This window comes from Oreochromis niloticus, linkage group LG7 (genome assembly GCF_001858045.2).
Source record: "Oreochromis niloticus isolate F11D_XX linkage group LG7, O_niloticus_UMD_NMBU, whole genome shotgun sequence".
Taxonomy (NCBI): Eukaryota; Metazoa; Chordata; class Actinopteri; order Cichliformes; family Cichlidae; genus Oreochromis; species Oreochromis niloticus.
The window spans coordinates 59383067-59407331 of record NC_031972.2 but is presented as its reverse complement, the minus strand read 5'-3'; the positions used below and the strand labels follow the sequence as shown (position 1 = coordinate 59407331).

General features: G+C 38.5%; 1 protein-coding gene across 3 annotated transcripts; it reads right to left on the bottom strand.

Annotated features, from left to right (window-relative positions):
• Window positions 1-1552: 1552 nt before the first annotated feature.
• Window positions 1553-24260, bottom strand: cpt1ab (carnitine palmitoyltransferase 1Ab (liver)). 3 transcript variants are annotated; one of them, XM_003440355.5, is made up of 19 exons: window positions 24118-24260; window positions 17845-18009; window positions 17268-17410; window positions 15996-16167; window positions 15403-15504; window positions 14859-14996; window positions 14665-14742; window positions 12469-12576; window positions 11748-11835; window positions 8398-8593; window positions 7514-7702; window positions 7310-7415; window positions 5477-5590; window positions 5049-5213; window positions 4348-4479; window positions 4055-4207; window positions 3782-3895; window positions 3495-3587; window positions 1553-3390 (listed from the first exon to the last, which is right to left on the bottom strand). In XM_003440355.5, the coding sequence occupies exons 2-19, from the start codon at window positions 17983-17985 to the stop codon at window positions 3304-3306; spliced, it is 2319 nt and encodes a 772-aa protein (XP_003440403.1). In that variant the 5' UTR covers window positions 17986-18009; window positions 24118-24260; the 3' UTR covers window positions 1553-3303. The 3 variants fall into 3 exon arrangements, with proteins under 3 accessions (XP_003440403.1, XP_005471070.1, XP_003440402.1); XM_005471013.3 differs by lacking the exon at window positions 24118-24260 and adding an exon at window positions 21286-21438; XM_003440354.4 differs by lacking the exons at window positions 11748-11835; window positions 24118-24260 and adding exons at window positions 11182-11266; window positions 21286-21438.
• Between the last annotated feature and the right edge of the window lie 5 nt (window positions 24261-24265).

Here is a 24265-nt window from a genome sequence, read left to right as displayed (position 1 = left end):
CAGGTTGACATCAAGAGGAGTGTACCATAGAGGTGTGTGTGTGTTGGGGGGGTAATCACTTCTGGCCTGCCCCTCTTTGGAAATCTGTCACCATGCAATGCCTTTAAATGTCTTCAATTTAATTTAGGTTAATTGTTGAATGCACCCTGAACAGCCTTAGTGGAGGGACTTATTAATACACTCAGACGGAACTGACTCCTGGGTGCCATCCACTTGAGCTCAACCACCTGTCCAGATGGCAGGCTAATGCCATCACCCAGCTTCCTTTTTATTAAGTAAACACTGAGCTAAGGAAGGAAAGATCTCATTTTCACACCAGACCAGTTTCAAGAGGTTTACAAATTGTCAGAACTAAGAAAAGCTGATGAACATAGCTATGACCTTTAGATGCAGATGGGGGTGAGACGGTTGCAGTTAAAGTAAAATGCAAACAAGGGATAAACAATCATCATGGTGCAAAGTACATGACCTCTGGGCTTAGGGGGGATTTTGAAATAGGTTACAAAAATATCACTTTAGGAACACATACATTTCTATGACTTTATTTATGCACGGTCGCTGAAGGATAAAACACACTAACTTTTGGAAATCCCTGATTGTCATAACTATTTTTAATTGGTATTAGTAGTAGTAGCTTTGATGCACTGCTCTTTCTGTGACCAGTATCCTCGTTCCTCAGCCAGCAACTTCCAGGAACCGACCTCGCCAACCAGCTGAGGAATACACATTTTTCCTGCACTACTAGTGGTGTATGATGTCCAGTATAGGAGACAAGTAAGTAAAACCTTTATGAATGTGTACAGGGTTTACCTCAAAGCACTGCTATGTTTTAGTGCTGTCTAATGGGAGAATGAAAACATTAGAGCTGTTACATACCCAGCCAGTAATAATAGTAAATATTGATACACTGTATCAAATATGCTCAAAATTTTAATATAGAAATTTAAAAATATAGAATATAGAAAGTATTTTTCCCACCTGAGTGGAAAAAAAAATACTTGCTAAAAAAATTGGCCTACATTTGAATGTGCTTTTCAATTCGATTTACTGTGATCATACTGTATCATGCAGTAAAGGTTCATTAGATAATATGCGTTGTGTCACATTAAGCCTCTAGATTCATTAGTTTCACTAATAAGTAGTACTGGAACAGGTATACCGAATAAAGTGACCCGTGACTGTATGTAGTTGAGTTATTTATAAAGTAAATTACACGCAACTTCAGAGAGCCACCAACAATAGTGCTCACACTACAAAAAGACTACACACTGAAATAAAAGCTAAACTAAAATGAGCAAATCTACTCCAGAAACTCCTTAAAACTAAATTATACTGAGGAATAAATACACAAAGAATATTTTGCCTTTGCAAATTAGGCAGATTAGTCTTTATTTTACTTGATTCTAAAAACTGATGATGATTTATGTCTTCAGACATAAATCGAACAATTCCAATGACTGTTTCGCAGCCTCCAAAGTGGCTTTTCTGTGGTGAGTAAAATGTTTTTGGAGAGATATGTATTAAGCGTAAGCAAAAAGGGACGCCTCAGAGGTGATGCAGCCATCTGACATTCACTTTATTGTTCAAACATAGTTTGGTATATCAGCTGCTTGTCTTTTAACAATTCTTTAAATTAAAGGCAAACATATACAGCTTCATCTTCAAAAACATGCAGCAGTGTAAACATGAGGTCTAGATAAAACTACAAGTCTGGGATAACAAAACTGTCATGACGAAAGAAAAGGAAGCATTTTGTCCATGTTTTTTCTTAAACCAGCAAAACTTTAACTTAAGGGTCATCGTTTGTGACGATCCGCTGTCAAATAACCAAGATGTGTGAAAATACGGAAGCTAAAACCTGAAAAAATAAATATGATAGACTGACAACATATACATTATTTAAAAAAATGCATTCCCATACATGACTATAAACTTGCATTTCTTAAAAAATAGCTGAAGAGAAGAAATGATATCCAACTTTACTGAAGAGACCAAAAACCGACCATGTGATTTTCTTGACTAGAAAACAACAGCTGCAGCACCGCTTTGATATAACCAACAACCCGATTGCTCATAAAAGTTTACAGAATGTTTTTTTGAGGTGACAAAAGGCTGCATGGGTAGTCTGGAGTTTCTAGGTTTGAACGATAGGGTCAGAGATGGAGTGCGCAACAGAGCGAAAGTACAGTTAACTGGCGATTTCCCCCCCTCAACCCCTCACAAAAGAAGTAAAGTCACTGTTGGCCTTACGCTGTCAGATTCAATCCAGACACACACCTCCCTGTCTTGCGAACCATCACTTCAACAGCAAACTTCACGCTATGCTACCGTCTCACTGGAATCACATTGGCATTGTACTGCATTTCAACGTCTAGTGTTGCACATTTACATGTCAGCAAAAGCACTCGTTTTCAATGTTGTAGCCAGCACCCTAGGATACTAGGCCAAGTTAGCAAAACCTGAGTATGAAAACAACGAACAAGAAAAAATCATGTGCCTTTGTCGCCACTTAATAAGAGTCATAGAAGCCAAACCTGAACAAAAACACTGGCTGTGCACTTGGAATAAGAAAAGACAGTAGCAATGTGTTGATATTCACCATTACAGTGATGTAAGGCTCGCTACTCTGATTCAAGCTGAATGTTTATAACTTTTGCAATCACAGATGCCTTATTTTACTCCTGTCGGTGTGAAATTACTGGTGCTAAACATTCAGAATATTCCTCTCTTTAAACCGGGCATTGTGAAATAATGGATAGCACACACAGCATGCAAATTTAATGAAATTCAACATCAAGTTTGCTGCTTTGGTCAGTGCTTCAGGAGCTGCAACTGCAAGACATTAAAGAAACTTAAGGACAAAGCTAACACATAGGATGGGAACAGAAATAAAGATATTGCACCATCATGCAACTTAAAATGCAATTCAAGTATTTGATGATGCCACTGAACAAGCGTTTAGCTGAAATATGTTAATGCAGATTTGATCTCAGACTCCCTTTCTGCCCTTTTTACATTAGTGGGTCAGTAAGGCACCGGTACGTAGTCTTGTGAAAAAAAACAAAACCAACTTTGATCTGTTCATTACCTGTACCCAACACCACCGGAATCTCACTATGCCTAAATATACAGCTTACATAAGTGCCTCACAAACATATTAACGATAATGCTTCCAAAAGACTTTCAATCATTCTTATTTTTGTAACATTAATTAACATAAATATAACCTCTAAACCAACAAGTGATTCTGTACAACCTTTTTTTTGAATATATGTTTCTCATAGTCTTCCACCAGCAAAGCCATCACTTGGCAGCTTTGTTGTTGAGCTCAAAGAGACCCAGAATGTCCAGCATGGCCTGTCTGATGTTGGTCCCAAAACGGTGTGAGTCCTAGAAAAAAACAAAAGAAGAAAGAAATGCAAGAAGATTTCAGTAAGCTTTTTCATTTAAAACGGCCATTGAAGAATCAAAAAATGGAAAATTAGTGAACTTACAGTTTCTGGGCTTGAGCGTTTGCTGGAGATGTGGAAGTTGATGTGGTTCTCACCAAGAATGATGTAGGAGACGCCATAACCATCATCAGCCACCTTGTGGGCAAAGAAAGCGAGAGAGTAGACGCTGAGCTTATCCCATACACAGTAATACATTTTTATTGCTTTAATATTTCCACTTTTTTTTCCAAATTTAAGGCAGATGGATTATACAACCTTATGTGTTTTGTTGCAGGAAAACTAACAAAAACCGCTGTTAAAGACACTGTGAAAGCTGATGGACAACTTACTGGACCAAAACCACCTCCAGAGGACACGTATTCTGGGTGTCTGACCAGATCAAACAGCTCAACCTGCTGCAGAGGAGTCTGGCTGGTGGACAGCTTCCATGGCTCAGACAGGACCTAAATGTAAAGATTTATGAAATTCACAGATTAAGACACTTTATTTAATTGGTCGTCCGCTCGTAACTCTTTTCTATGCATGAAAAAAGTTTATAAGAGCAATTATGGGCATTATTCGAGTACCTGTAACGCACAAAACTTGTGAAAACAAGCTCATACCTCCTTCAGGAAGGGTGAATCCTCTCCGAGGTATTTGGAAACCACATAGAGGCAGAAAAGGTGGCGATCGATGCCCTGTCCTGTCATTGCCAAACGGTACAAGTTTTGGTGTTTTTCTGCTGCCAGCTTGAGCAACCTGAGACGCTCTTCTCTCTGTAGAAAGAAATACGAAAGGAATAAAAGTGAAATATGACAAAGAGTTTAATAACACGATAGCAATAATAAAGTGAAAAAACAATAAGTAAAAAAATTGGTAACACATAAATTAAAGGTGGGGTGTCGCCAGGACTTACTGTCTCATCTCCGACCATGGCACGAACAAAGGCACAAGTCTCTATGGTGCAGGAGCGCACAGTTTCTGTTCGACCTTCCCTGAACATACGAGTCATGGAGGCTTCATAAGTCAGGCAAAACTTCCCTTTGTCCTGTTGAGAGAGTACATTAGAATCAAGAAGAGAAAACACCGTAGATTGTTTTGTAAATTTTTAATGTGTTAACAGTAGAAATGATTACAAAGGCCTACGGCTTTTAGGAGGTTTATGCATCATTATTATTATTATTATTAGCTATTAATTATAATGGTGTGACCAACATACCACAACTAACCTGCAACACCAACGTTCATTAGCATAAGGTGATTGATAAACAAATAAAAGGTATAAAGGAACACTAATTCAGTAAAATGTAATATGTTGTGTGTCATATTATTAATTAAAGTGCAAAAAGAATAATTAAAAATGAAAACCTTTAATTCACTATTAAATCCACTAAACACTGGTTGACTGCCTACAAATCTATGCTGGCCAGCTAGTTGTGACTGCCCTCTGCTGGAACTTAATTTAATTGCATGTGGCTGGAAAGCACTGGCTTCTGAGAAGTTACATCTACACTTTTAAATATGAGATTGATTTTATAATATTTTCTGCAATATAAAAACATTATTTCAGATAAGGAAATAAACAGGAAAACAAAATGGTGGGATGCGGGAATTTACTCTGTAATGGGCCAGCTGCAGGGCAATCTGGATGAAGGCATCGGGACTGGTGCGGCACTTCTTAATCAGCCCCTTTCCAAAGTCAGTGAAGGGGATAATGTGACAGTCCACATCGTCTGCCAGAGCTCTGGCTACTGTCAAAGAACTCTCGATGGCCTCCTGGCACTAGAGGAATAAGGGGGACATAAATGTATGTTTTACTGAGAAAAAAATGTATATTTACGATGCATTTTATGAAGAAAAGTCAAGATTATGAAATTATTAGATTAATTAGAGAAGCTATTTAAATCCAAAAAATAACATCCAAAAAACAAACATCTATATAGTTAATTAAATCCCAACTCTGGTGTACTTAGCTTATGCTACCACAAGAGGGAATCCAAGTTCTGTTAATATAAAATTATGGTGCAAAGTAAAAGATTTTCTACCTCAGCAGGGATGGTCCACTGCAGCCTTTGAGGGCCGGGCAGGTTAGGATGAGGCTTCCCAACGCAGTGACCATCCTCAGTGTATCCCAGCTTGGGATCCATGGAAAGTACATGCTGCAAGAGAGTCAAATCTTTAACTCATCTCACTTAAAGTTTCTGCTGTTTTGCTTGGAGTTTCTTCTTGCAATTTTGCTTCTGTACATCACCACGTACACCGATTTTAAATTAAACAATCCTTTTTAACACTTGGATAAAAAAAAATCAGTAAATAACTAAATGAGTCAGTCACTTAAGATGCTGTGTTAGGCATTTACTGCAGCAGTAACCTTCAGATGCTGCTTGCTTGCTTAAAAGCACGCTCTATTAAGTTGAGATCTACGGCCTGTAATACAAAGCAGCACTACAAAGGTGGTTCACTTCTTGCAGGGTATATTGCCATGGTAACTTATGCTGTGAACTGTTCCAGACCAGCAGGTATGAAATCACCACCTACTGACCAATTTTCTTCAGAAAATAGCGTCACCATTCCTAGAAGTCCCTTGGACAGTGCGGGGAGTGTAGGAGGGTCTAAAGTGTTTCAGTAGCGTCTAAAGTCTGTTTCCCTGATGAGCATCAGCAATAAATTCAGACGCAACTTTGTTGGCAACAGTTTCGCAATTATTTCTTTTTCTATAACATATGATCCTAAAACAAGACATATCAAATTTGCATGTAGACTAAGCCTTTGTTTGAATTTTGTTTTCATATTCAAACTTTACTGCCAAACATCACTGCAGTCTGCAGCGACTCCATCATCTGGAAGCACTTATTCTTTTATTTACAGCATGCTTTAAGTGTGATATAGATTCTCTGCTGGGGTTATACATTTTATATATGCAGCTTGTTAAACCTTAATTAAACCACTGAACAAAGCACAAACTGTGCGTCACAGGAATGTCCATGCATTAATCTGTTGATTTAGAAAATGTTCTTCTGCTTCATTCTAATCTGCTGCTAGGTCTCTTTTACACTACTGGAATTGCAGCTATTAGAAAACAGCTATTTGTAGTAAGTTTGTAGATGACACTCATAGGGATCATTTTCTGTAGAAGAATAATCATATGATGACTCTTAGATTGGTTAGATGCTGCCAACAGCACCACAAGCTGATAACCAGCTTCATGTGACCACTTATCCTGATTGCCAAGGCTTAGGGTAAGTGAATCCAGATAACGGAAAGGTATCCTGGGCATGCTGAATTCGGCAGTCAGGTAACCCTGTTCCACTGGCTGCCATACATACCCATGTCCATGCCCATGTCTCAAACATATCTGACAGATAAAACAGTATACAAGTCATAAACTGTTTCTCTCTTTCTCCATACTTCCCATTCTTCCCATCATTCTGGTACAAGTTAAGCTTGGCTTTTTTTCAGAAATGTGCAGGTTCCTTTAGATGTTTTATGACGTATAAGTATAATTTGACCTTGTTCTTAAGTATAATAAGTGCACTTTTTGCAAATCCTCTGCATTTACCTTCATGAAGGCATCTTTAGATGGTAGACTTTGACAATAACACGCCTACCTCCTGACTTGGCTGTACTGGTTGTCTTTAGTAGTCGTCCAGGTGTTTTGGTGTTGCTGACCAGTAAATTACTCATTTACTAACACATGAATGCATCATTCTGTTGGTTTTGTTACTTCTAAAGTTTTTGCTCTGCTTTTTTGATCTGTGGTGGTGTAGAGTTAAAATTACAAAACTAGTGCCTAAATATTTACAGCCTTAACTATATAATATTTCTCGTGATATTACGAGATACCGTATTTCCTTTTTTCCACAAAACCAGTGACTTACCTCCCACAGATGGCCAACAATCGGAGCATCAGCCCAGGAATGCTCTGCATTCAGTCCCATCGTACCATTCTTGTAAACTATCATATTAAGGGACTTATCAAACCACCTGAAGGATTACAAAATATTATTAGGTTAAATTTGCAAACAGGTTAATGCCACAAACCTACTGAAAATTGGCCATAAAATCTATAAAGTTTAGTCCACCTGTCGTAGCATTTTCCATGGAGCAGGGACTTGGCATAAATGTCCAGAGACTTCACTGGGTTTTTTGTATCGTAACGCTGCTCTGTGTCATCGAGGGTCAAGAAGAAGGCTGCCTTTTCTACGGCATCCAGAGACTGCTTGTTCTTTCCACGGCTGAAGAACGACTCACGGGCCTTTGCCCACGGTGTTCTAACAAATTAAAAACACAAAATATGTTCAAAAAGGACAGCATAGACATAACTGCGTGAGTGTAAAATATGTTCTTTTAATCTTTCTAACACAAAGCATATAGAAGCTGGAGCTAAGTGACATTTTTGCTACTTTACAGTAGTTTTAGAAAGATTTCTTTATGTATGTTACACAAACAGGCGTACATTTTTCTTCCTCAGTATGGGAAAACAGTGAGCCGTCAATACCACACCCTTTACTACTCCCTAAAAACTTTTTTTTATTAAGCTTTTAGAACATGTTTGTGATATTGCTTTTAATTTAATTAATTACAGTTGCACTTCAAACAAAACAAAAAAAAAGAACAGTGCATGGTTAGTCTTGTTGCCATGCTTTAAATATGATACATGCCCAGGCCCATATTATTAGCCTATTTTAACATGACTTTAATGTCTCTTTGATGTCAGGTTTATTTTCTTTATTCCAAATACCATTTTTTTTATTAATTTAGTCACATTTTTAATTTCTCAAATATATTTTTCTAAATATGCAATAACATTTAAGTTCTATACCAAACTCACTGATTCAGCCTATGACCACTGTAAATTTCCACGCATAGCCTACATTTCTGTACTTCCTGTCATGCTACAGATTAAAAAGTAAAATTGTGTGGCCTCATCAATCCTGGCTCCAGCTTATTCTGCAATGAAACTCACCTATCCCCTGCAGTAAGTGCTGCTAGTCTCTCCTCTCCTGGCAAGGGCTCCGACTTGTCTGCCAAGATCCGCTCCATCTGCTGCTCGATCTCCCGTGGCAACAGCAGCCGCCCATCATAAAACATCCACACCTTGAAGTAACGTCCCTTATGGTACACAACTATGTGTTTGCTCTCGTTCACATGCTGAAGGGTGTCTATTGGAGAAAGAACAATGACAGGAAGAGAAAAAACAGGAAAACAAGAAAGACAGTTGAAGAAAATCTGTGGTTGTGGAGGAGGAGGGTATATTTATATTTGTACATGCGTTGTGGATTTTTTCTTTTTAAATAAAAGGACTTGCATACCACATATCATGTGAGTGACTTGTGTTTCTAATCAGAAACACGTGTTTTTTAATGCCAAGATCTTTATGAAAAAGGAGAAATAATTATAAAAATATAAAATATCAAATGGATGTTGCATTATTTTATTTCTGGTAGCAATACAGAAGTTGGTAAACAGTAATTTGCCCCAGAAGTAAAAAGATGTGATATACAGTTTTCTTTTAAAGAAAAACATAATTCATTTACACAATTCAAAAACTAAGGCGGGTTGAAATGAGGAGTGCAGCAAGTGGGATGAAAAAGGGAAGGACTGGGAACAAGAATGTAGTTGGGAACACAATGCTTGTTTGAGCAACAATGTGAACAAATGAGGGAAGCCAGTTTCAAAGCTTTATTTGCATACTCTCATTGCTACTGTGTTATTTTACTACAAATTTGGAGCTTGAGCACTCAAACAAGCATTGTACTTGGTACCGGTAGGATAAAGGGAAACAAATACTTACACCAAGAACAAGCCAAATAATAATATTTAGCCTACTGTGCTTTCTTATAGTAAGGACCTCCATCAGTATGAGTATTCTGGGCCCAGTATACCACAGGGCTGAATTGGAAAGCCATTCTAGTCACCGCAGCAACTCAGATCTTTCTGCTTACAAAGACACTTAATACAGCCTTATTTTATTAAATTTATTTTTAAAAGCACACTACATTTGTCTATTTTTTAAATGCCTTCAATCTAAAAAGTTAGTGTTAAATACTTTCTGTTGGGTCCCATATGCCTGCTAAATGACACAATTTATTATTATTGTACATTTAAATTATGTCACAGCCCGAGGTCTTGGCCTCGAGTCTTTCAGGTTTGAGTTTTTAAACTTAACTGCTCATCATCTTGATTAGAGGATTTTTACCTCTTCTAAGAAGCTTATGTTTTCGTAGCTGCGTGCACGTCATTGTGTCTGTAAACACGGCAGCTGAAAAAGTTTGGAATGAATTCTGATAAACCTTTGTAAGGATGCCGAGTGGGGTCATGTTAACAATCCAATAATATTTGGATTATATTCATTGAGGTCTTTAACGTCAACTTAACTACTTATTGGTCAAAAATTGCCAAAAAGCCTTAAAATTTAGAAACTATGATTCTTACAGGCGTGGTTTATATTGTTAACATATTGAAAAACCTATAGGGTTTAAATATCACATTATAGTTTACTACCAAATATGTCAAATTTGGCCTTTGAAAGACAGATGTGAAATATAAACGTGAGATCAATCAATTTGACCCTAAAACGTGACATATTTTTAAAGTATTGCCATGAAAACGAGAATGACCTACCCCAGTTAGCTGGAAATTTACTGTAGTATAATGTTATATAATAAGCTCAAGGTATTGATTTTTTTATTGACAAATCAATAACTGTCATCTATTACCTGCTCTTACATAATGTTTGTGTAATCAAAGTAAACACATAATGATTTTTTCTGCTTTACTTCAATGAATTTCTTAAAGTATGTTTAAAAAGAGCAAAAAACAAAATGAATATAAATTACACAAAGTATAATACTTTTCCCTCAAAAGGAAATACTCCCCAGAGAGTGAGCTGCCTTGGCAAAGGTTTGCTGTCTCTAATAATTTTATGTATTACAGAAATTCAATTTACAAGGCCAGAACAATGTAATCTAATCCTTTTTCTATAAGGTTTCCAATTAAGTCATTTTAAAAACAGGTAAAGTCATTTCCTTTAAAACAAATAAATACGTCCCATGGTTAGCCCACTGTTTTTGACAGCATTGTTTTAGTTAATTGTGGTTTGTTTTATTAATGTACAGCTCTCTTTGGGTCCCGACAAAACTTTTTCAATCTTTTTCTAACTGCACTGTCATGAATTTTAACATGTGAACTAAGAGTAGAGTCTGAGACCATTGCACGGTCTTATCTTGGGGTTAATTTGCTGAGACCCTTTCTTGGGAAGACTGTGAGACTGTGTTAACACACACCAGAATATTCCAGACATGCAAGCAGAAAAAAACAACAGGTTCTACCTTTATAGAGGTGCTCACACTTGTTAATGATCAATTAATCACATTTGATTAACTGCACCTGTCTACTACTAACCCTTATAATTCCTATGGCAGCAGTAACAGTGTACTTAATTTTTTCCAGGATTGTGAAAACATTATTCTTAGAATTCTTTTGTAAACTGTGTATTATAGTAAATACATATTCTGCATATTTTATTTGCATGAAAAATATATTTATTTTATTTATTTATCTAAGACTGTTTGTCTTGTAAAACCTATAAACTATATTTCAGTGAGATGCAAATTAGTCCTTGAATGTGCACACAGCAGCACACGTGCATTATCAATTCATGGAGGTCAGACTTCTAACTCAAACTGATGGACAAATGTCCTGAGGAAAAGGACAGTTGGAGTAGAGGAGGCACTGCTAAAGACTCTACCTGTTTCTACACCTGGGACACGAGTCGTGTTGAACATACGCTCGTATTGGGCTGAGCACATGGGAATAGTGTGTAGGAGCATGAGCTGAAAAGCAAAAGGGGAGAGTCAAACACAAAGAGATGACAAACTAATTTACTAAAATCCCAGAGAGAGCAGCAGCAGACACACACCTACATGACCAGGAGACTGGATGAAGTGCAGTGGGATTGATGAGGATTGGTTTGATAAGCAATCTTAAGGAGCAGAGGGGATCTCAGAAGACTTCCAGGGAAAGAGGCATGAGCAGAGTCCAGAAACCAGTGGCTTACTATCTCAAATCCACCAGCAAAGCCCTGATGCACAGTATCTTTTAAGAGAAATTTGAAAGCTTTTAGAATATTGTGACATAATGTATCACCTAAACAAATTTGAACATTTGTATGTATTAAAGCCAATAACGGCACAGGGCTGTGCTGATGAGAATGAGTATAGTAATCAGGGTTTCCAAAGGCTGTTGCCACGAACATGACCAGGGTCACAGGGTAGAAGGGGGAGAGGGCACGACGGAGACGTGCCCTCCTCTTACCTGTCTCCACACCGGGGATGCGGGAGGTGTTAAACATTCTCTCCCACTGAGCTGAACACAGAGGAACCTTGTTCGCCAGCAAGTATATCTAACGCAGCGTCCGGCACAAAACAGTAAAACAGAGACAATCGAGTGTGAGTCTGTAACAGAGCTAGCTCATGCAATGGTTTTTGCATAAATGCATACAGTTGGATTTGGCGAAAGGTAAGTGGGCATTTTCACAACATATTTTGCTACTGTGCAAATGTAAGAATTTGCACTTAGGCATCATGCAGCTTGGTGAAGGCAAGGGGCTGAAGGAGATGCAGGAAATAAATGGCACTGGGGTGGGTTAGTTTATTTACTAAGCTTTTAGAAAATGCCTGTGATATTGCATTGTTGGTAATTACAACTGCACTTCAAACAAACAAGCAAAAAGCACAGTGCATGGTTAGTTATGGTAAGCTGAGGGTGATAGAGTATAAATATAATAATTCGTGAGACTGTGGATAACAAACTTACATCAAAGCACACAAGAAATGGCCGTTAAAAGATAAGCAGCTTTTCATTGTAAACTTAAAAGGCAAACACACTGAGATAATACCTATTAATCAGTAAAGTATGAGTTAAATATTTACATGGAGCCAGTGTGAATGAATAGGAAATTTATATTACAACTATGTACGCTTCACATGGTTCAACAAATCACTAAATGAGTCAAACACAGGAGCTCTATACTCACAGGTTTGATCTGAGCTCTGTCCAGTTTTCTCCTGTACAGCATGATAGAATGAATGGCATTACCTGCCCTGGCAGCCTGGATGGAGGTGGGGAACACGTACAGGAAATCCTGGAGAAACAGAGATGATCAGTAATAATTTCTCACATCTTCCTACAGCTTGTGAGGCAACAGAAACGTAATAACTACCATTTAAGCTGCACATTTAACCTGTGGAGTAAAAAAGTCAGATCGTTGCTTTGTTTTAACTGAATCTTTGCTGAGTATATAGTTGGTAAACACAAATGTGTGACCAGTTTTGAAGGTGAACTCAATGTGGAGTTAGGTGTGTACCATGGTGCAATGAATCCTGTGGTAAATTCTTGGCATTGTTATTGTTGACATCTGATAACTAATTTAGTTCCACCGATAGATAAGCAAGAGACAAACTTGTTGCCAACGTCTTATCTAAACCTGTGTACTTGTACTTTTGATAGCTGATTAATTTATTGAGTAATATGTTGTTCTAAATATTACAATGATACCATAAACATTTGCAGCTCTGTTTTGTTTTAACCTGTTGTAGCACCGTTAGTCTTTCAAATATGTAAGACTAAAGACTGGCGGCTGATCTGGGAACAGGGACAGTATAGAAACTCCTTATTTCTTGCTCTCTTACTCACAAAGGCTCTCCACAAGAGAATAATCTACACATCTGACAATTTTTTTCGCTAGATGCCTTTCCTTTCCAACCCTCTCAGCAATTTGCGCTTCGACTTGTCTCAAACCATAGACTTTTCGAAATGTTAGCCGAATGTGTTATCCACTAAACTATACATCTGACAGCACGTGTGGTTTTAATTTTTGGACACACTGGAGTTGTGACAGTGCATTAGTTGAGAGGTATGTCAGATGATGAGAAAATGTTCATACTGCATTGTCTTAAAAAAGAAAATCCAAAGAAAATGATCTTAGGTGTGATCTGGATCTTACAACTCAGTCTGCAAATTGATTTTTGCACTTGAAGTCTGCAGCTAGTTTAAATTAAACCTCAGATAATGTGTTGTTTTTACAACAGGTAGAAATTAGAATTGACACAAATGTGACCTGGTCATCGATTCATTGTAGTTATTTTGGTCAAAGACAATTTGCATAGAGTATAAAGAGGGTTCATAAGCAAGAGCATGGATCCATTTTTGTTCCGGTTTTAGTGACAGATTTACGATTAACAACTGCACACAACTGAGACATTTGCAGTGACCTGACTTTCTCACTGATACAGGCAAAAAAGGGAGGTTTAGATTTACGCAGACACTGCAGTGACCAGTCATTCTGGAGAGTTCACTGGGTTGATGATCACAAATCTAACACAGATCTCGGCCAGTCAACCCATCCACAAAGTACAGACGCTGTAATTAGGTGATTGGCTGCCAGGACTCTGAAGACTTGACGTCTTTAACTCCAAGACTACAAGACTTCAGCTGTAAGTTGCCCTGAGAAATTATAATAAAGTATATTATTACTCATGGACACATGAGGGTTAATGTTGCAGAATGCATATCATAAGGGTACATAGAAAAATTTGAAGGTATTAAACACTAAGCTATAAATTAGAGTATGTCTGTAGCACAGAAATACTCTCATTCAAAAGCTAAATATGAATTCAAATCAAAGTTAAAGGAAGACAGTTGAGTTAAAGTGTTAGTTCACACGTAGAAACAAACTGAAAGTGTTTGTTGCATTCATTCAAACTCATAAACTCAGCTTTTTGTTATTTGTGCTGTTCTTATCCAGTATATATATAGTAGCAATGAATAAATTAGTCTCAAATGTTGAGTTTCGTTTTGCAGATAGTGCCGTAAAGCTGCTCGAGTGTTTGTGTTAATTATCTCACAATGTTGTAAAAGAAAAAAAAAAGTATGTCACAAGATAACTGCTGATTACTGTGCAACTCTAGTGACAAAAACTTCAAGATCACACACAAAGAGTTAATAATTAAAAGACTAAAAGGCTTTGTATGTAATTTACAACCATCCACACTTTTGGGGGTCAAAGTGGTGATAAACGGGTCACGTTAAAATGAAAACTGCTCAAATTGGAGCTTTTGGAATTTAGCCAGGTGTCAGAAAAAAAACACACAACATGCCTTCAAACACTCAGACCATCGTGAGGAAACTACCTCACTATTACCAAACAGACACAGAGGTGGAGTTGTCTTACCATGGCATAATAGTTACTGTTCACCATGATAGGTCCACGGCCTCTCAGGTAAATATACTCTTCCCACCAGTCACTGACCTGTGACAGGCAGAGAGAAGGGGGGGAACAAAGAGAAGTTTCCAATGCATTGCTTTTCAGGGTAAGACTGACCTAAGAATCATGACAGTGTGAAAAATCAGAGAAGAGGAACTCACATAGTTGGACGCCCACCAGGACTTGAGCTTAAGGTACCACTGCAGCCTGGGACCCAGATTCTTCTCAAAGTCTTGAGTCAGGCCTTTCATTCGTTCAAACTGCTGATCATCCATCAGTGGGCGCACTGACTCCAAGTACTGAAAACACCAGAAAAATCAAGGAAGAAAGAGTGAAGCAAAGAGTATCTGACTTTTAACAAGGAGCACAAAGGGCAGGAAAAAATATGCAGCACACAGTGTCTTTCAGACAGACAATCACAGGCAAGAAGGACGTCAATTTTCAGTCACTGTCTTGTACCACAGAGTCAAAAGACTAAAAGAAAGCTGGCCTGATGGAATGTGTAAATGAATTTAAATCAGTATCTTTAAGGCTTTTTGTTTATATGCAGTTCTAATTTATTGCATGTTTTTTTTTTATCTTAACTAGTTTCCTCAATGAAAACCTAGAAGTTTTTTGCTCTTCAAAATGCAACTTTGGTGCCAGTCCAAAGCTTAGGACCTTTATCAGCATTATCATAAATAAAAACACCAGATAAGAAATTACCCTTTCGCAGGTGTCCTTGATAGAAGGAACAGGTAGTCGTGGCAGGGAGTTCTGGAAACTGTACAGCATTGGTTTTCGGCCAGAGAACACCTTCACTAGAACCTGGACAAGCAGAGCAGATAAGGCAGTTTGAAGTGATGTTTTTGTTTCACCTGGAAACCAGCAAGGTACGAGGCAAAGTCCAAAGACATAACCAGCAGTAAATAACAAAAGGACACAGGTAGCACACCGAGAATGGCATCCACAAGAATTGCACTGTATCTCTACCTGGACCTAACTGACATAGCAAGTGACTAATTTTTGAACCATAATAAGATTACAATTTAGCAATAACGATCTGCTGTATAGAATTCATCTTATAAGTAAAACAAGCACACACGATTATAATAATGTTTAAAATATAGTATAAAACCTCAGCCCTGTTTAATGTGGAACATTTAATTCAGGATATGACCAGTGAACACACTCACAAGTGCTTAATAACACTGTTGCAAAAACAGCATTGTTTATTCAAGGAAATAAGGTCTATCTCTACGACATTCCACCAATTAGCTCCTCTTCAGTGACTGGAACAATGGAGCACATTGTCTCACCATCCAAATGCGACTCGACCAGGACAAGGAGCCATGACGTTCTTGCATCCATCCATGCCATGACAGCAAGGACTTGAGGACAGTTCTCATAATCATTATTATGGTAACCCACAGGCTTGTGCCCACTAGAATTCCTCCGACTATCTTCTGGCTGTCTGTGGACATATATCGGCTGTGGACAGAGAACGAAACAGGAGGGAAGATAATATAATGTTAAACATTTAACTGCAGAGTGGACACAAATTATGGTTTTGCTTAATGGGGCTTTACAAATCTCAGCATGTTTTTGTAAGTTAGTAATCTGACTGAAGGAATAAGTAAAGTCCTATGATGTTCAAAGTCATTACATAAACAATTAATTATCAACCTTGGCCAAATGAGCAATCTAAGACTGCTCTACACTACAACAGCATAGTGAAAACATGGGTCAATTACTGTCACACAGCTACTTCCCGACTTGGCAAAGTCCAAAGTCAGCAAAGACAGACTGAATCATGACTGATAAATCATGTATGTTATTTACTCTGATAGGAGGACTAAAACATTTGATGAATTTACTGTCAGCAGTAAAGTCCTAAACCGCTGTTACGTAGTGTAGCCAAGGTTAAAGAGGACAGATTTGATCATGCAGTATATCTTTCTGTATTTGTGACTTAAAGGTTTCAAACATTTTAACACCAACAGGTTGTACTTATTACTACAACAAAAAAGAAGTTTCCAATACTCTTAATTTTTCAGACATTCTTCAACAAACTAAAAAAAACACCATCAAAAAACAGCCGACTTGACTTCATAGCACTGTTGATAAGAAAAATATTAAAGGCTTTGCGTGTTCAAGACGTGTTTGCACAGTATTACTAAACATGATCAACATTGTTGGCAAATAATAAAATCAGTTGTGGCAGGTAGCTGGAAGAAAATGTGACTAGTTTACAGACTAATTTAACACACAGACCTGCATGAAGCATGCACATTATTACAAATGTTGTAACATCTTTAAGTATGAGTCAAACACACTCCATTGCCAACACATCTGGCAAGATATCTGCTTCTAGCCAAACAACACCTGGCTAATTCCCACTGCATTTGTTTAGCTGCTTTCTCACTTATCACTGTGCCATTATGTAAACAAATGTCCATGGTAGTTAGGGTTACACTTAGAAACAATCTACTTTAGAAAACACTAATAAAAGTTGTTTTTTTTTTTAATAGGAAAAAAAATGTACAAAAAGCCACATCATAGCAGGATGTCACCTCGTGGGATCAGCTTACCTGATGGGTATATGTTGACCCAGCTTGGTAAACAGCCCCAAAGATGGATCCAGCTGTTTAAATTTATTGTAAGCCATGTAGGACCCAACCACTATGGAGAACCCAGCTGGGCTGCCTGGGTACACACCAGTCATTATCCCATTCTGTGGAAATGTAAGTCAAATTGGGGATTAAAGGGATCATATAGGACCAAGGAGAGAAAATTAAATTACTTCATAACATGTTATCATGAGTCATGAGGATACATGTGACAAATCATTAATTACAGACATGAAACAAAAGAGGAATGTGTGAAAATGCTAGCAGGTCTTTGGGTTTGAGTCATTCACTATGGCGGTGTGTAAACAGATAACTAGGCCAAAGGCTAGGACACAAAGAACATGCAGAAAGGTTAGTGTCACAGCTGACTGTTTGTGTGAGAGTGTATGACCTTCTAGTGTGAGCAACCAATAAACAACAAAGCATTACTTGGGATCTTGTAATGTTAAACAGAAAAGAGCTGTAATGTTGTGTGCATAGCCATTACTATATATAAAACCTCTGAACTTTACTCTCCGGTTAGTTTAATGCCTCCCACCTTGAAGCGAACAAATCTTTTCTTCCAGGAGTGGATGCCAGAAAGGTAGACCTGGCGAAGAGCCTCATGGGACAGGTGTAGATCAATGCCTTCAGGGGTGACTGTGAACTGAAAGGCCACCGCCTGGTGGGCTTCTGCCATGGTAGCTACTGATGTATAGGGTCACTGAGGACAGTAAGAGCAAATAGTAGTATTAGCAAAGTGAAACTCTGAATAAAGTTTATGCCAAACATTAAAGATTTAAGGAGCACGTCAATCAACACCTGATCTAAATCTTCATTCTTGTTCCTATACAATCTCTTCTTCACAAAGCTTTACACAGATATTAACTTCAAGATTGGTCACACACTACAAGGTTCAACACAGCATACTGATCTCTAGATAAGGCTGTGAATGATTGGTGTAAGGCAAATATCAGAACTATCCCTCATCTTTTATCAGCGTCTTGAAAGCAATTGTCCAACACTGCCGGTTATCTACCATTTTTAGATGTAATCTATTTATCTGGATGGAATCAGCCACAGGGTTAAAAGGGTTGCTTTTGAATTTTTAAAACAGCTGAACGCAGTTTCACTGACACCTGCAAAGTCACTCACACAATCTATCGTGGGCAATTGTGGCTCAAGAGTTGGGAGTTCGCCTTGTAATCGGAAGGTTACCGGTTCGAGCCCCGGCTCGGACAGTCTCGGTCGTTGTGTCCTTGGGCAAGACACTTCACCCGTTGCCTACTGGTGGTGGTCAGAGGGCCCGGTGGCGCCAGTGTCCGGCAGCCTCGCCTCTGTCAGTGCGCCCCAGGGCGGCTGTGGCTACAACGTAGCTTGCCATCACCAGTGTGTGAATGTGTGTGTGAATGGGTGAATGACTGGATATGTAAAGCGCTTTGGGGTCCTTAGGGACCAGAAAGGCGCTATATAAATACAGGCCATTTACCATTTACCATCTAGGTTCAAAGGCAAAACTAGTGCTAGTTTTAAATGTGGAGCAGTCATGCACACAAGCACAAAGCAATCCATCTGTCATATGAAGAAGCACCGACACAAATATTTCTAGAATAGAAATTGTGACTAAAGCACAAATCTTTTTTAATTATTATTATTATTATTTTTTTGCATTCGATGCGCACAGCTTGGTAAGGATCATAAAAAATTGTGTATCCCGTTTAGCAACCATTGTGATTGAATTAGCATCCTTCACAAAATGAAAATTAAGTGTATGTTTTTAACTAAACAGGCTCCTGCAAAGTGACATCAGAGGCCACACACAGGTGAGTGACCCTTACAAATGTCTGAACTGGTTATACGGGTAATCCAACATAACTGATGTTTGGCATGAGGTCTGTCTTGTTTTAAAACCGTCAAGCCTAGTCAAGATATGGCTGCATAAATAAATAAAGTGAATCTTTTCAGTTACCATAATTATCTGCCCCACCCATTAGTTTTGGAAAAAATTGAAACTAACTTGTCTCAGTAAAAAGCAACACTGGGAAGTAACCTTGATCAAAGCAATGTCTGGTCTATTGTATTTGAACAAGTGGGTCTTCCAGCTTACCTACTATCAAAGATTCCATTGGTCTTTGTAGTTTGTATATTTATGAGGCAACCAAGAAAACAATTAATATGATGATGTTTTTTATGAACAAATGAGAACCAGTAGCTAGCTCTCCGGATATATTTTTATCTAGATTTAATTGTTTCTTGCTACAAACAGAAAGCAATTGAATTAAAAATGCTCTATTGGGTTAGAGGAAACATGAATGAACTGGACAAGTTGTGCACAAATTCTGTTATATTTTAAACATACTTTATGAGACTTCCTCAAATAATTCTTCTAATACACAGATCCTCTGCTTTGTCATAAATTTACCATGGAATAAACCTCCAAATGACTGGCATGATTCAGGTTTTACAGATTCAGAACTAAATTAATGAAGCCCTTATTTCCAAAGAGATGTCTCTCTGCAAAGATCATCTTCTTTTAAAGGATTGCTATCTTTTTTCCTTTTCTTTTCTTTTTTACAGGGTCCACTTTTATATCATTCAATGAGAGCACTCTGAAAACAGGACACGTCGTTTCTTCCACTCCTCTGAAGGAACAGCATCCACAGAGCAGCGTTTCAGCAGCCAGTCCCCTCCCCCCAGCTACTTTCCAACATCACATGACCCACCCTGTGCTGCAGAAACTAGGGGAAAGGTCGCAGCACAGCGCCGCTTAGATACCGCGTTAAACTGGCAACACAGTACTCACGAATTGTCCTGTGCAACCTAGCACAGTCAAATGTGGTAACAAAGGAGCCACTGAAAACATAGCCTTTCCTGTGGATGTCATATAACCGGCGATAAACATTTAGGTCTTTGCAACCATTGCAACTAGCCCCTTGTCTTTATGCAGTTACTGTACTACTGTCTGCATTATCATTATGGCTGCAAACACCACACTCACCCCGTAAAACCAACCGTCATTACCGAACACTTACAGGCTCATAATCTAAGTCCACATATGCCGGTTACATGTGTAAAATTATATCAAATATCCTCCCACGTGGTCTAAGTGAAATGAGGTCACCAGTGTGTAACCTAGACATAAACACACTAAGTGTTATTTATTTATAATCCAAAAATAATTAACCCTCTCGGTCCTATAAATTGTATTTTATTGTAGTTTATGAATGTAAACACGGTCCTACAACAAGGACACCACAAGCCAGCTTTTGCTGACCTTCAGAGGTAGGTGACATTTACACCCACACCCTTCACTAAATGTGTCCTCTGGTGCAATCAAATAATTTGCTCTCTAAGGTTCACGTCCGCGTTACTTTATAACAGAGTTACATGCGTTTTATAATGCGATAGCCTATAAAAGGCCTTTATTTGGACTTTTGCCGACATAAATGTTGGGAACAACAACATAGGAATCACCAGGGGAGTCTAACATCAGAAGCAATACCAAACACAAAGAAAGAAAGAAAAGTCATGACAGGTGAAATGTTTATATTCATACAGATATGCAGTAGTGGCCTCTTTGACATGCATTCCCATAACCTGCTGTTAAAATAGCTTTGAGTGCAATGGACCGTTTCAGTGGTTTAGGCAGGATGCTTACATCGAACTTGATCTCTGGTTTCTGTAGGCCATACTGCTACACAGAAAACCTACAGCTGTGTGAGTGGGTAAGGAAAATGGCCTGAACGCCATGCAAACACCTCACAGCTCCACACACTACGCCGACAAGGAACTGCAACAAATTGACAGTAACAGATTTCAGTTGTCTAGCCTGTAATATTTCCCCCCCTAGCGCACGTAGCTCTGTGTTTTCCCCAACAAATTCCAAAGGAGCACAGAAGAGAGACGGAGAAAGAAGACAGTGTCATGAGAGGCCGCTACGCACTAAGAAAAAGAAAATACGCACAAAGCCTTGTTGTCAGTGTGGAACAGCAAAACTTACAGTTGTGAGGAGGATGTGACTCTGGCTGGCTGTCGGCGGGGACTGCTAACGTTTAACACTCCTTATGAATGAGACCGCAGACTTGTATACACGGACTGCCCATTTTGCTACGTCACATATCTCAATTTTCGGCGGCCTCCACATATAGAGGTGGTTAAAACAGCGCCTCCCTCAGGACTCCCGCTCTACAGAAACTATGACAGCGGGTAACCTGTGCAAAGACATGACGCTGGAGATGGGATTAGTGACACCATGACAATGCCATAACAGGTGAAAGGTGGGTTGTTAAGTAGTGTATGGGGTTGAATATAATGTCATGGTGCAATCCTGTTAGAGCTGATAAGGCTGTTTAATGATTATTACAGTATGAGAGGTGTACAACTGAATTTTATGGTAAAGTTATAAATGATCTTTATATAAAATTGTCAACTTGGAATGTCTGTTGTGGAAGAGCTCTGATTTCAGCTTTTGAATGAGTGATTGGGGGTGCAGAATATGGAATTTGCCCTTGATAGTGAGGTGGGCAGAGTTCTTCATTGTTGATCTTTGGGGGGGGGGGAATTAGAAAGCTGGTCATTTTCTGATCATCCTCAAAATGCAAATTTCCCCTGGTCATGTGAGCCACTTTTTTTTTTAAACGTGTCAGCAAATCAAACTCCATTCTTCCATGAAGTTTGTAGGTCAAAGAGGCTCTTTCCTCAATATCTCTCATGTAACAATGTTATTCCATTCACTGCTCCACATTGGGAACGTCACTTGTATCTACAAGTTAATTGTTTGTTCTTGGCAAGTTTCAATGCCCCAAACTGATATCCAATACATGGAATGAGGAGATAATGTTGGGGAAAGTGTATGTCTGATAGAAATAAACTGCTTTTTTTCAGTTCTCAGTGTACTGATAGCTGATAGTGAATATATGTTAACCCACCCACTGTTTGTATAGGTGACAAGGTGGATGGGTTGTTTTGTTGGATAAAGCATTGGCAGTAGTTAGGGCACTGTCTTAAATAGAGTAAATACTGTTGTTCCTGGTAGAAAAGCCATGTCCAACACAGGTTTGAATGTAGCCTCTGCTGCCGAGCCATTTATTCAAACTAAAATATAAAGAGATGTGCATCAGCAGGTAACAGCAGGTGTTTCTTGATGCTCTGCCACCCATCTTGTTGGATCAACCCATTTAGAGTTGAAATTTTGATGTCACAGTGAAAAATGTCAAATGTCCTTTGTTTTTCTTCTACTCAATTCCAGGGAAATTTTAGTGCATGCTCGTATTTGCTGTGGGCAGTGAGTGCAGCAAAGTTGATGGCAGAAAGGTAAAGCTAGTGTCCTATATATTTGACCCGCACATAGTTAAAAAAGGAAAAATGAAAGAACACCAAGACAAGACTACCAAAAAGCTGCCCCATGTTAATGGGATTATAATCTGTTTTTGTTTCTGTGTTGCATCTTTAATTTTTAGTTTGTTAGTGTGTTTAGAATTATTTTCCAGTTGAAAGAACTACTTTTGCTTTAACCTCAACTGCATCAGTGTCTGCTTACTGACCAGCCCTGAAGGAAATGAAGCAACTGCAATCTATAATGCTTCTGCCATCGTGTCTCACAGTTGGTGAAAGGTTTTCTGTCCGAAAGAAATATGTGTTCTTACTGCTGCCAAACAGTGCCATCTCTGACACTTTGTCCAGAGCTCACTATTGCTGAAGTTCTGCTCTGATGTTCCATCAACAAAGGCTTTGTTTTGGTATGCTTCTAATACACGTCAAATGATGTAATCTTGGACTTAACCAGCTGCAAAAGTTATTAAGAACCTTTTTGGGGATTCTCTTGGAAACTTCTTTTTACATTTTGCATTTGGGCATCCTGGAATTATTTATTTGTTCTTTCAGATAGCTTAGAAATAAACATTTAAGCATTAAATATAAAAATTCCTCCCTTGAATCATAGATATCCAAAACATTTTTGAGAGGCCATATTGAAGCCTTCTTTGACCACAGAGTTAAATAATTAAATTTCCACCTATTACTTTTCTTGTTTATTCTTTAAAAAAAAAAAAAAATCTGGAAGTACCTGTCGAAGTATCCTTCAGTATTGGCATTGGATCCATCGAAGTGTGAGTGTTAAATAAAATTGCTTAGTTATTGATAAAAACACTGTATGCACATGGGTGTTAGACTTGAAGTAGAAACCGCTTTGCATGTTCAAATTAAATAGAAAGGCACTATACAAGTGCCAGTCCATTTACTATATACTTTAATATTGAGTTGCAAGGCACAAGGAAAAAAGGAACACCACCGAGAAGATTCATGGATGAAGTCAAGAAGGGTTGGTGTGACAGAAGAGGATATGGACCGGGTGAGATGGAGACTGATGCTGCTTTTTATCACCATAGCAGCAATCCCAAAAAGGTGTATCAGCCGAAGGAGGTACAAAACATAATCGCTGATCACTGAGCATTTCTTAGAAGATCAAATGTCTGCTTGTCTAAATATGTAAAAACCCAAACCTTATTTATGGGATGCAGCTCAGTATCACCTGCATAGCTACTGTTTATCCAACAGAGGGCGCAATATGACTTTTTTTGGACAGAGTTTGTCACATTAATTTTCCTAGATCTTTTTAAGTCAAAAACTAAGAAACTCTCTAAGAACACCAATGCGTCAAGATGCATTATTGTTATAGACTTCCTTAGCACTTCCATCATTCATCTCTGACAACTCAGTATGCAAGCTGGGGAGATTTCCGCTCTGAACGCGCAGGACATGAACGCAATATGAGGGAAACGACGCAACAGCTCCCTTATTGACATTCTGTATACACTTAAAATCGACAGCCTACCGTGTATTCGCCTTTACGTTCCTCCGTGCAACTCAAACACGAAAAACACGTCCAAACTTTCGATTCACAGCCGTAAGGATCCCTCGTGCGCGTGCGTCATACGCTGTCACTGGTGTGCCGCCTGCCAGACAGCTGCAGCCAGCTCGCT

Coding starts and splice junctions, on each gene's coding strand:
- cpt1ab (XM_003440355.5), bottom strand. CDS start 17,985: ATGGCAGAAGCCCACCAGGCGGTGGCCTTTCAGTTCACAGTCACCCCT. Junction 3,588..3,781: donor CTGGAGGTGGTTTTGGTCCA/GTAAGTTGTCCA, acceptor TTTGCCCACAAG/GTGGCTGATGATGGTTATGG. Junction 3,391..3,494: donor AACGCTCAAGCCCAGAAACT/GTAAGTTCACTA, acceptor GTTTTTTTCTAG/GACTCACACCGTTTTGGGAC.